The following is a 13,118-nucleotide window of genomic DNA, read 5'->3' on the forward strand; positions in this document are numbered from 1 at the left end:
AGGAACGTGTTTGAAGTTCACTCAATTCAACTCGGAACGATGGGAATCAAAGCGCTGGATTAAACAATTTTCCTAAATTCTAGGAGTCATAAATTTTTGCCAGTATGGCCGTCAAATAGGCTGTGAAATGGGCATTACATTCTGTTCCAAGTAGTCTTAAAAAGGTCTTAAAAAGTCTGAAATTTAACTTGTAGAAACCTGTAGGAACCCTGTAATATTATCTACAGTATATTTACAGTCATTAGTATGCATTTGAAAACTTGTATAGTGTCCAATGTCTTGTTAATGAATATATAATAATGCAGAAATGTAAGAAGGGAAGTGTTATTCTGGTTAGAAATGCAGCATACTCAGTACATTTATAGGATCCATTATTGTGCAGTCACACATCCATTCATCCATTCCACAGAGAACAGAGTGCAGACATGCCTAAAAGGCCAAGCACAGGGCTAATTAACAAAAATGTTTCAGCCTCAGGCTCCACATTACATGATCAGAAGCAGAACAGAGGCTAAGAAAGATCAAAATCAGGGAATGGCTGCGAGATTTCTGCATAATTTGTTAATTCCGATGAAATTTGACACTAACCAGCAGGCAGAATGTTTCCAAAGGATTGTACTTCCTGCCGGGCCAACTACATTTTTTTTTTTTTTTTATTAGTACTTTAATTTCTGCTTATACACCATAAGACTATTCTCAGTATGATATGTAAGCAGGGCCCTGGGGTGAAGTGTGCGTGGTGAGCGGAGCAAGGTCATAAACCTGCTGAAATACTGTGGTGCCTTTGGGAAATGCGAATTTAGCCAAATGAGCTCTCATGGCCGCTAGGAGAAACACAGGAGAATATGCAACATCTGGTGAATGTGCTTTTTATGCCTTTGTAGGAAAATGTAAAGTATCATAACAACAGACTCAGCATCCTTCATCAGACCCACACCATGTTTGACTGCATTGTTTCAGGGACAGCAGCTATAATACGATCAGCTCAGAACAAAATCAGCTCAGATCTGCATCTTATCACAGTTAGAGGCTTTGTGTGTCAATAATCTCCTACTGCAGTTTAACCAATTTATTTAATGTTGGTTATTCAGTGTGGAATTTTAATAAAGTTGGATTTTCTTTGTGAGGAAACATTACACATTGTACTGTCAATTTTTGTATCATGTTATTTTAAAAGCCATTTAACACCAAGTAGAGTTTTGTAGAAAAAAAAAAGTTTGAATTCTCGGGAATGTCTGTCTACACAACAGTCTGAAATATTTGTACAGGTAAAATGGACCTTAGTTTCTGCGAATGATCCACTACAGCTACTCCTTGACTACATTTTATATTCTCATAGTTTCTTTTTACTAAACTGGAACTCAGTAATATGGTTTATTCACACCAGACCCAATTTGGGGTTGTTTTTAGAGCAATTCCCATGCATATATTCTGTTCTTCTGCACATTTTCTCTGATTTTAAATGCCTTTTAGTCTGTAACATATCACTACTTCAGTAGGAATGCGTTGATCCAAAAATTCTGGAATTCTGGGCTGTTGCCAAAGTCAATGTCTAAAATAAATGTAATTTGCCTTTTGACCAACTTTCTTTTTATCCCAAATAACGCAGCTGATCTAGTGATCAGCACCTGTTTCTTTGTCATTTTTTTAGGCAAGCAGAACTAGAAAAGTACTGCATATAAAACTACTTGAGAAACTCTTCGCCTTCTCTGCTGTCAATGGATAAACTTAAAGAAAATGAATATAATCATTAACAAATAGCTGTTTTCAGCTTTTTGCAGACAGGTGATATATCATGGCTCTAGTTTAGAAATGTTGCATTTCTCTTTGTGTACCTTGCTCAAATGTGTAACAGATAATGATGGAATGGGATGACATTTTGCAATTACCTTCCGGGATTTCGATCTGCAGCAGATCTAAAGAGTTACAGTACAATACTGTGCACAATATCTATATTTCTCCATATAGCTATAGTAAGTATGAAACAGGAACTTCAGCAAACTGCCCCAAATCTAAATGTTTTTAAGTACTAGGTTGTATTAATTGTGAGAAAAAAATCAGTTGTTCTGGAAGGCAGTATGCTTAAGTATTAGTACAGCAATAAGTCAACAGGTACCAGTAAACCCACTTTTAAGTCTGCTAGGGTTGGTCCCTGCTTTTCTAAAAGAAAATGAGGATGTGACCCAGTCATTTTTAATGCTAGCAAGGAAAGCCATAATGGTCAAATGGGTTGAAGAAGACCCCCCCTTCCATTCCTATGTGGAAATCACTGATCTCAGAAGTTGTGATACTGGTAAAACTAGAACACTGTATTAACAAAATAGCTCATATTTTCCTGCATAAATGGAGGAAGCCACTGGAACTTTTGGTACTGCAGTATAATTTGGACTTAAATACATAACATGATGGATATCTCTCACTTTGTTTTGTTTTTTCTGCTTGTCTTCCTTTTCACTTTGATTGTAAAGAAATAATATTCTTGACTCACATACTTATGTGTTGTATTTTATACTTCAATACGAGTTATTGTGCAAACATAATGCACTACGTCAGTGTGTTAGTGATGTTGCACAAGCATATATTACATAAACCAGTCTTGTAGCATATTTGTAATTTGAATTTTACCAACTGTTTTTTTGTTGTTGTTTTGTTTACTGTTTGTAAAGTTGTCATAAAAATTGAATAAATAGAAGTTAAAAAAAAAAAAAGAAAGAAATGTTGCATTTCAGGTACAATAAATAGAGAACATCAAACTGTAATGGCCAAAAAAAGGAAAAAAAAGATCAATTATAAACCATGGACCACTTCTATAGATTTATTTGTTGTGCTATACGGTGCATGTACATGACTATCACCAGCTCAGTCCCACAGACCTGGACCTCACGTCTGGATCCATGTGTTTCTCTTTTCCAGACTCTGTGAAACGTCGCTGACAGGGAAGGGTTCTGACACGGACAGTAATTTGCACATGACTCGCTCGGTGGCACTCATCAGGAGTCAGGAGCCTCTGTTTTCTGAGGACCTCATGGTAAATGAGCACAAACATATTTCACTTTGTGGACTTTCCCAGGTTGTCAGCCTGACTTGACTTTGTGTTTTGAAATTGTATATAATAATACAAGCACCTGAAATCCACAGTGTAGAAATAGAAAATTCTGTGACTGAGCACTAACCCCTTTTCCACTCAGATAAACTTGGCTGTGGGGTTTATAAGTAGTATCAAGGTTGAAATTACAGCCGAAGTATTTCCCACTGTAATAATACTGATACTTGGTAGATGTTGGCTCCAATACATTCTACCTCTAGCTGAGTCCATTTAAAAAAACAGCAACTTCTTTTTTTATAATACAAAGTCAGTAACTGTGCTTTTGGTATTTGCGTCATTGTCTTCATGGCTGTTATGTAAATGCATCTTCCCTTAATACAGTGGTTCTCAAACTGTGGGGCGGGCCCTCTAGGGGGGGCAGGAAAGCTTGCCGGGGGGGCATGGGATCACTCCTGGGGTTTTTTTTTTCTTCAGGTTAGAAAATGTTGCAGGTGGAGCTAATGTATTAGCAATGGAGCACCCTGGACTCATTTTAGGGACGTACAACAAACCAATCTACTGCTATAGTGATCTGTCACTAGACTAGACAAAGAGTTTAGGTTTGGACAATGGACAAGGATTGGATTGGAAAAGAAAAAGAGCAATGTTTCTGTTTTTGCACAGTTTGTACAGTTTGCACTTTAATGTTTTGAGATGTGCAGTTGAAATGGGGATCATTGCAGCCACTGATATTGTTAAAATGTTCATCTTTGTAATCAAAATGTTTGTCGTTCTTAAAAAAAGTAACTTTATTGTCATAGTTGTAAGATTATTGCACATTTCCTATTTCTATTTTAAAAAATATTGTCTCAGGGGGCAGTCTTATTGAGTTTATTTGTATTATTCAAACAAAAATCTAAGCTATTTTTAATTTGCACAACAAATTATTGAAGGAAAAGCAAAAATTATTGTGACGATATTGATTTTTCTTTCAGTAAAAGTTATAATTGCATCACTGTTACAATGTTGTTGGGGTTGAGGGGGGCCTGGAGATTTTTCATCCTCCAAAGGGGGGCCTGACAGAAAATGACTGAGAACCACTGCCTTAATAGATGTGGTAGAATTTCTGTGATTCTGTTTATTATTAAATTCGTTTTTTAGTGACAGACAACTCTGCTGTTCTTCTGTTAGCTAATAAAAGCATCAAACAATTTTTCTACCTCCACACTCTTGTCCACATGTGGTCACTTCTGATTTTAAATAGTCACGGTGGTGATGACCAAAATACCAAACTGGAGGCTTCAGAATCTACATCCACTACTTAAAAATAGCCCATCTAAACAAATAAGGTATTATTTACATTCCAGTAGTTGTACTTTGAGTGTACTTGACACAAAATAGTTGAAACTTGAGACTGAATTTCTTGATTTGATACTCACAGAAAAAAAGTGAAAGCTGTTTACAGGTGACTTCATATCGGACAATAGTTAGAAATGAGGAAAAAAAAAGTCCAAATCAAACAATGTGCTAAAAGACTGTCCTTTTAAGTACCTGAGGCTTGACTTTGGCATTTAATAAAAAAATTTAGGTCATGGTTCCAGACTTTACTTCTAAGACTTGAGCCTGGAGTTGGACATGTGAACTTTTCTTTTATTTGCAAACTCGAAGTCCAAAAGTAGACAATACATGCACACACACACACAAGCCACAGAGATAAAAATCACAGATATACAATGTCAGTCAGTGGTCAGCAATTACAATAATAAAGACTGAGGAACTATGAAAAAAAAAAAATAGTAAAATAGTCTTGCAAGAGCTGATAAGGCTGTTCATGAGGACCACACAACTTTCACTGATTAACAATTTTTTAAAGAAATAGAGGCCATATGTTGGCATTTCGGCTTGAGAGTCTGGTTTCAACCAGCTCTGCATGTAAAGTGTCATGGGATAACTTTTGTTATGATTTGCTGCTATATAAATAAAATTTGATTGATTGATTAATCGAGTCCCATGTTTTGATGCAGGGCTCCAGATCTTCTCTAGAGGGTTCTCGGCCGGTTGGACAAGTGGACAAACACATCTTACTGCTGGTGCATGGTGTAGGAAATGCTGGTAAGGTCTATAAATGTAAAATAAAACTCAGAAAATGGATGAATAATAAAACAGAAGTGGTGAAGTAATGTGATGATAATAAATCCAAGGCAAATCAGTGACTAAACAGCCTTTGACATCAGTGTGTACAGTAGCAGAGACAGACTGGTTCACCTCTACCTTCTGACCCAGTGGCTCAGGCTAACATTTAAACTCATATCTTTTGCAACACAATAGGAAGAAAAGTCTGTTAATAGATGTTTCAATAAGTACCAGGGATTTACAGGTTCGCCAGTGCAGATACATGAGAACCAGATTAAACTGAGCTCTGATTAGTGCTCCAGGTAAAGCTCTGATACGGAGCTGTTTATTTAATGATTCTGTGGAAAAATCAGACAGAAAATCCCAGTCTAACCTCATTGAAATGCTGTTAATTTACAGCAGTCATGTTACCATCAGCACATTTGTATGTGCATTTTAATATCTTGAGTCCAAAAAGGTTGATGGAAAGAGCAAAATATTGAGAGAAACTTCTTTTTTGCAAAAGTTATAACATGCAGTTGATAAGTGATAATTCCACCCTTCTGAAAATGAAGTTGAGGTTTATGTGGGGGCGTTTTAGGTGAAATTACCGACTAGGAACTCTGAAATCACAACTCCCTTGCTTATGGAACGCACCATAACATTAGCAGACAGATTCAGGGCAACAATAACCAGCAACGGAAACAGTTGGCTCAGACTCAGACGAGGGAAAGTCTAGTACTTACCTGATGTGTCCCAGGCATGATAAACTCGCTAACTGTTACATGTCCGTCACAATTTTAAGAGTATTTCAACCTCCTGAGGATTTTTTTGCTTATCCTCAGTGGGTTTTTACCTCTGCTCTGGCCTTCTGTAACATCTGTTCCATGTGAATAATTCATAAACATCTGATCACTTTCCACTGTGACGGTGTGTGATCTACACAGTCGCTCCTTACAAACATACCTCCCTAAGGCTGAAGACAGACAAGTGACACAGATGACGCCTTAGTGACTGAGCAGTTCTTTAAATGCCTTCAGCTACTTAGGTGCTGCTGGTGGAAATGAAGGCCTGAAGCAGCACCCTCCTTGGTGAAATAGTGACTGATCCATCTCCACTGCTCTGACAGCATCATGATGAGGATGTCCTCAATTGCACCACCTCAAACAAGTTCATACAATATATTCATATCAGAGGCAAAAGTGTGCTGCTATAGTTGTGAGTTTTGACTGTTTTCTTTACAGTGTGTCAGTATCTACGATAGTTTTAGGATAAAATCGTATATCTTATGAATAAAATCATAATATTACAAGAATAACAGTCATAATATTTCAAGAATAAAGCCACAATATTAGGAGAATAAAGTTGTATTGAGATTAAAAAGTTGGAAAAGGTACTATAAAATGTGTAAAAAGTAATACTATGTGAATAACAGCAGCAGCCCACTGTTGGAACATGTACAGACTGAAAACTGATCACATTAAGGTTCATACATCCATTATAATCTTATAGTACCTGATCATTCAGACTGATAGTTTCTTTCTATCCAAGGTAAAAACAAAACTTAACAGTTTTCAGAAATTTCTTCCACTGCACCCCCACCCCCCAAGAGATTAAGAACCTCTTTTCCAAGGGAGTCCTAGCTAAGATGCAGCATGAAATATAACACACATTTACAACATACAGTTACACAACAATTTACAGGACTAGTCTACATGTTTTCATCTGCTGCCATACACAATTAACACATTTTCTTCATTTTAATTTCACTTTGTCAAATGCTTTTTGTTTTGTTTTTCACCTCTTTTAAGGTTAATAATATTTATACAACATTTGCTAGCTACTCAAAATTCACATAACCAAAGATAGATAGATTACCTTCTGTCAATCCCATCTTTTGTGCTACAGTCCTACACAAACGGTGACTCTGAGACTGGCCATCATGCCGCCTTTTCCTTGTTAAACAATATGATCAATGATTGATGTAACTTTAATTTTCTTCTGGATGTGTGATTTGCATTATTTCTGGTGATGTACCATAGTCCAGACCTCTGTTTTAATGCAGATACTTGCATGTGCCTTTAATTAATAAGCATCTGCGTGTCCGTGTGGTGCAGGCTGCTGTTCATCTAGGGGGCGTCATGATGGCAGTGTTGTACTGACAGTGCATCTCTGTGTCTCACACTGGGATTACATCAGTGTTTGTGAGCAGCATGACTCATTCATACCCTCCTTCTCCTCTGCTCTCTCACTGTACTTTAATCTCACTGTCTTCATTTTGATGCACTCACATTCTCCTTGAAGTGCCTTTGTGTGTTTGTGAAGCACCAAGACGCCACCAAAGAAGCGTTTGTAAATACATGTGTAGAAGAATTTGACGTAAGAGCCATGGATATAATAATGGAAACTTTGTTCTTTGTAATTTAGAACATTTCATTGCCATTATATCCCCTCTGTTAGTTCAGTGAGTCTCACTATTTTAATTTGATGATGCAGAATTAAAGAATTATAGCAGAAAGAATTTAGACATCGCAGCTTTTATTTATGTCATCTGGTCTGATGGTAAAACATTTAATATGTATAGTGACATTACCTTTAAAATGTGCAACACTCTCGGGGGGAATTGTAGATCACTTAAATCCTTCTTGAATTTAATAGTCTAGCTCATTTCTTCATTTCAAACAGTGTACAGGGTGGGGAAGCAAAATTTACAATGAACATTTAGTTGTTTTTTCTCAGCAGGCACTATGTCAGTTGTTTTGAAACCAAACATATATTGATGTCATAATCATACCTAACACTATTATCCATACCTTTTCAGAAACTTTTGCCCATATGAGTAATCAGGAAAGCAAACGTCAAAGAGTGTGTGATTTGCTGAATGCACTCCTCACACCAAAGGAGATTTCAAAAATAGTTGGAGTGTCCATAAAGACTGTTCATAATGTAAAGAAGAGAATGACTATGAGCAAAACTATTACGAGAAAGTCTGGAAGATACTATTTAAGAAGAATGGGAGAAGTTGTCACCCGAATATTTGAGGAACACTTGCGCAAGTTTCAGGAAGCGTGTGAAGGCAGTTATTGAGAAAGAAGGAGGACACATAGAATAAAAACATTTTCTATTATGTACATTTTCTTGTGGCAAATAAATTCTCATGACTTTCAATAAACTAATTGGTCATACACTGTCTTTCAATCCCTGCCTCAAAATATTGTAAATTTTGCTTCCCCACCCTGTATAATATCAGGGTTCATACTGAAGTAAGAAAAGCTCTGGCACATATTGGCAACTGCATAAAAGAGGACTTTGTAGTAAAGAAATTTATATTAGTTTATATTAGTTTTTATTTTTCTTGGGTCTCTAACTTTATCTTATGATTTTAGTTTAGTTTGATTTAGCTTAATGAGTACATAGGTAATAAAAAAATTTCCTCTTTTAGGATTATTTAGTTTTTAGCTTACCAGCCGACAGGCCATAAACTATTGTCGTCATGCGGCGTCTGGCATCGTCGTCTGTCGTCCGTTACAAAACTTTCAGTCGTCTTCTTCTCCGAAACTACAATTCCGATTGACTTCAAACTTGGTATACAGCTTCTTTATGATGATGTCAACAAAAGTTAGTGAAATTATTTGGATCTGGATCTGATTCTGGATTTGGTGCGACTTTGAAAAATTTCCCCATTATAAGAGATAGGAAGTGGATCGATCCAATAACTCAGTAAATATAAATGATATCAAGTGTAAATTTCTACAGTCCAGCCCTGATGGGGAGATGACCAAAACATAATGTCCACATGCTGATCAGGATCTTCTTCTGGATCCGGGAATTTACGGAAAATTTAACATGGGCTCTTATGGGGAGAAAATTTCAATCATCTTCTTCTCCGAAACTACAGTTCTGATTGACTTCAAACTTGGTATACAGCTTCTTTATGATGATGTCAACACAAGGTATTGAAATTATTTCCATCCAGATCTGATTCTGGATTCGGTGCGACTTTGGAAAATGTTCCCATTATAACAGATAGGAAGTGGGTCGATCCAATAAATCATTAAGTATCAATGATATCAAGTTGGAATTTGAGTTTTTTACAGATCTGATTGGAATATGACCAAAACATGGGCTATTTCTGTAATAGAATAAATACACATAACTGGGTCATAATAAATGGCATCTGGATACATTTCCCAAAGCTTTTCATTTGGCCGGTAAGCTACAGTGCCATTGGTCCTATTTTTATTTAGTTTTTGTGGTAGTTGGAGTTTTTTGGGTATTATAAGTGGGGAAGCACTGATCCTGACATGGTGGACAGATACCAATAGGTAAAACATTTTTTTTACAGATAACAGTGGTTTCTTTGCTTTGTTTTCATATTGTTTTTTGCTGACTGCTAGCGTGATAACTACTTCTTGCTAAACTGACAATTTACATTAATGAACTTCACTTAAACGAACAGTCGTTCAGGCTCTGCACTTTGTTTCCATCGTAGACTCTCCTGTTCAGCACATAACACCGACCGCTGGCGGTTCAGATAGCACACTTTAACAACTACTTGGTAACATATTGAACTCGACTGGACAGATATGAATGGAGTGCAGTTAGAGTGTGATGCCGTGGCTGAGCTATAATCAGACAGGGAGTCTTATGAACAACATCAGTCATTGCCATCTGTGGGTTTAATCTTATTTTGTCTTTGGCTGAAAGGAGAACATCGGCCAATAGACGCTCAAATTATAATGAAATTTTTGATTCATAAAAGCTGAAACAGTAGGATGAAAGACTGCATGACACCAAACATTATTTATAAAACCAGCAGTTTCATATTGTGCACCCATTAACTTCGGCTGAAAACTAAAAGATGTTTTAGAGTTTTCGTTTACCTTTAGTTCCCTGTTTTTAAAGAAAACTTTTATATTAGTTTTCATTAAGTTATTTTTCACTACAGGTAGTAAGATTGAGGGTTATTATGGGTAAATCTAATAACTGTGTCTGTTTTGCCATTTCTTTCCAGGTCCGGAGATCACAGATGAGCTGGTCAAGGTGCTACGTAAGCGTCTGGATGAGACCACATTGGACATCATTACTGTCATGCTTGTCAGGAACTGCAAGCTGACACCAGCAGATGTGGAGGTAATTCCTCTCTTCCAGTGGCAAAAATCACTTTTAGACCAGTTGGAAAATGTGTTGCTTAATGAATACTGTGCTAGTTTACAGAGCCAGAATCATGAGTTTCATTTCTACAGTAATAACCATGAAAACTCATATTGTTGAAAAAAGCTCATATTAAAGCCTTTGTCGTTTGTTGTGTGGTCAGTTCATCCAGCCTTTAGGATCTCCTGCCACTGAAGCGATGAACTTCAGCCTTCCTCAGTATTGTCTTCCTTGGCTTCCCGCTGTGGCTCACTACCTCAGACAGAACCTGCTCATCTTCCTGCATGTACCCAAGTACACGGACAGCAACACAGCTCACCACTTCAAGGTACGACTCACACACTACACTGAAGAGAAAACATGAAGAATTACTGCAGAAACATTTATTTATTTGACAGGGACAATGCAGTCAAACATAATTACAAATTTGCAGCTGATGTGATGCTTATAGAGTTTATAGCTATAGCATTCACCATACTTTATTCACCACCATTTCAACTGTACTCATGTGAATTTGTACATATGAATGTTGTTTGCCTTGGTTTTTGCCTCCAAATCAGTTCGACTAACTGTGTGTTACAAACCTGTTTGATAGTTTGGGCTTTTTTTGACGTGTATATCTTCTTTTAACCTGTGTTCCCTGATAGGTGAGAGATAAATGACAAAGTCTTAGCTGTTTTATTTTCAAGTGCGACCAGATGTCAAAGCTGTCACTGTCAGTTATGTTGGAATAAGTGTACGGCTCCAGCCCTATTAAAGCATTACAGCTATTAGGTTTTTCAAAGGTCCACATTTGCAGCTGTGGAATTGCACATACTGTTACCCTGTTTTACTTGATGATCCATGTCATAGCAGCAGCGACATTCTGGTAAATTAGCCCAAGTTTTCCGAGTCCTGTCAGCATTTGGATTTGTTGACTTTCATAAATAGGTCATGTCTGCTTCCTGGGCTGATAGATGATAGCCTGACATAGTCAAGTGCACTGCAAGCAGCTCTGTTTGGATCTGGAGAAAAAATGAATAAATCCTAAAATATGGGACGATCCCAGCTCTGCGCGTCATAAAATCAGTTTAACAAGTCTCATGGTGGTTTGTGAAATAATCGCTGACTTTTGTGTTTTGAGCTTTGAGGAGCTGATTTTCTCTCCTGTTCCACTGTACAGCACTACTTCCACTTGAGCAGTGACTTGGCTGATGGTGATATCTACCTCTACAATAAACCTGGAGGCCAGGGGACAGGAGGAAAAGGTAATCACACTCACTCTACATGCACCAGTGGCTCCAGGCCTCAGTACTCCTCCCTGTGCATGCATTTACAAAATGATAGTGATGTTTGTACTGCATGCATATTATATGATTCCATGACACATTGTTTCTGGCAGTGCTGCATGGATTAGACAGTTCATCATTCTTTTATTGTATATAACATATGTATGTTTAAAGAGGCTTTATGTAGTATTTCTACTTTTAATCATTAACATGACCTAGAAGTATCACTAGAATGTTTATCATAAATAGCTGTGAAGTTATGCAAATGTACTAGATTGTAGAGATGTGAAATGAATATATTCATGGGATTTATGTGACCACTAGAGGGAGTAGTGAGTCATTCTCCTGGTCTCCCAGTGAGGAATGTAATGAAATGGGATGAGAACCACTAAGACACAACTTTTAGACTCAAATAAAGTGACAATTGATAAAAGCTAGAAGCATTGTTGTTTTCACCACTGGACATAACTTTCAGTTTGATGTTGAAATCAGAATATCTTCTACGCAAGTGAGATTGATTATGAGGCTTTTGAAGGTATAAAGTTATTATGTGACGTTATCATCTTTGCTACGGTCACTGTTTGTTGATCCACAGTTCCGATTAAACCAGTGTTTTTCAACCTTGGGGTTGGGACCCCACGTGGGGTTGCCTGGAATTCAAATGGGATCGCCGGAAATTTCTAGTAATTGATTAAAAAAAAAACAGAAACGTACTAATAAAAAATATTCGGTGATTTGAGAGAGACAATCCCAATACATAAAATACATGACAAACTCTGAAGCTGAAGCACTGTGGTACTGTTTATCTTTCAAATGTTCATTGTGGTCAGTTTCAGATGCTGCAGCTCTGTCATAATTCATAGTTTGAGTTATTGTTTGTTCAGTATTAATTGTCAGCCTTGTAAATCCAAGCTGGACTGACTTTACATATCCTGACCAAGGAAAATAAAATTTTCACTTTGTGCAGTAATCTACACCTGGCTTTTCTGCCTCTGTCCATAATAATATACATTATATAGACTAAATGTCATCTAAAATTAATGTTTATTTGCAACATAGTATAGCAAACTGTTACATGATCAAAAACAAATTAATTTCAGCAAAAAATATGTCTCTGTTTTGAATGTCTGGGGTTGCCAGAAATTTGTGACGTTAAAATGGAGTCATGAGCCAAAAAAGGTTGGGAACCGTTGGGTTAAACTGTCACAGGTCTGACCCTGTTTAGATTAAACTGATCTTTAGTGCAGCTATTTACAACACAAACCGTACTGAAAACAGAGGTGAAGTGTGGTTTTACTGTGGCTATTCTATGTGTAAAAGCAAAGCTAAGTTAACAGAGCTACAATGTAAAATATCATATAGTGCTGTGGCCTGTGTGAAGATTATAAGACACAGTGTTGTTTTGACTGGATGTCAAATAATTAGCTATGAGTTCTTGTTTGAAGAGCAAAACTCGAAAAAATAATACAAAAGTGTGGAGAATGGAGCATAAACATTTGTTGTATGTGTGAAGTGAAATATAAATCTCTTCTCACCCTTAATACAATTTTTTGAAAATG

General features: G+C 36.9%; 1 protein-coding gene across 2 annotated transcripts in view; it reads left to right on the plus strand.

The window, feature by feature from the left end:
• szt2 (SZT2 subunit of KICSTOR complex) overlaps positions 1-13,118 on the plus strand; it is a 159,893-nt gene that overhangs the window by 55,156 nt on the left and 91,619 nt on the right. For both annotated transcript variants that reach the window (XM_030131806.1, XM_030131807.1), the window contains exons 46-50: positions 2,914-3,028; positions 5,050-5,137; positions 10,152-10,270; positions 10,455-10,619; positions 11,454-11,538. In XM_030131806.1, coding sequence (XP_029987666.1) covers positions 2,914-3,028; positions 5,050-5,137; positions 10,152-10,270; positions 10,455-10,619; positions 11,454-11,538 — 572 coding nt within the window. The remainder of the gene's footprint in view (positions 1-2,913; positions 3,029-5,049; positions 5,138-10,151; positions 10,271-10,454; positions 10,620-11,453; positions 11,539-13,118) is intronic.

The sequence above is a fragment of the Sphaeramia orbicularis genome, chromosome 4 (assembly GCF_902148855.1).
Source record: "Sphaeramia orbicularis chromosome 4, fSphaOr1.1, whole genome shotgun sequence".
NCBI classification, from domain to species: Eukaryota; Metazoa; Chordata; class Actinopteri; order Kurtiformes; family Apogonidae; genus Sphaeramia; species Sphaeramia orbicularis.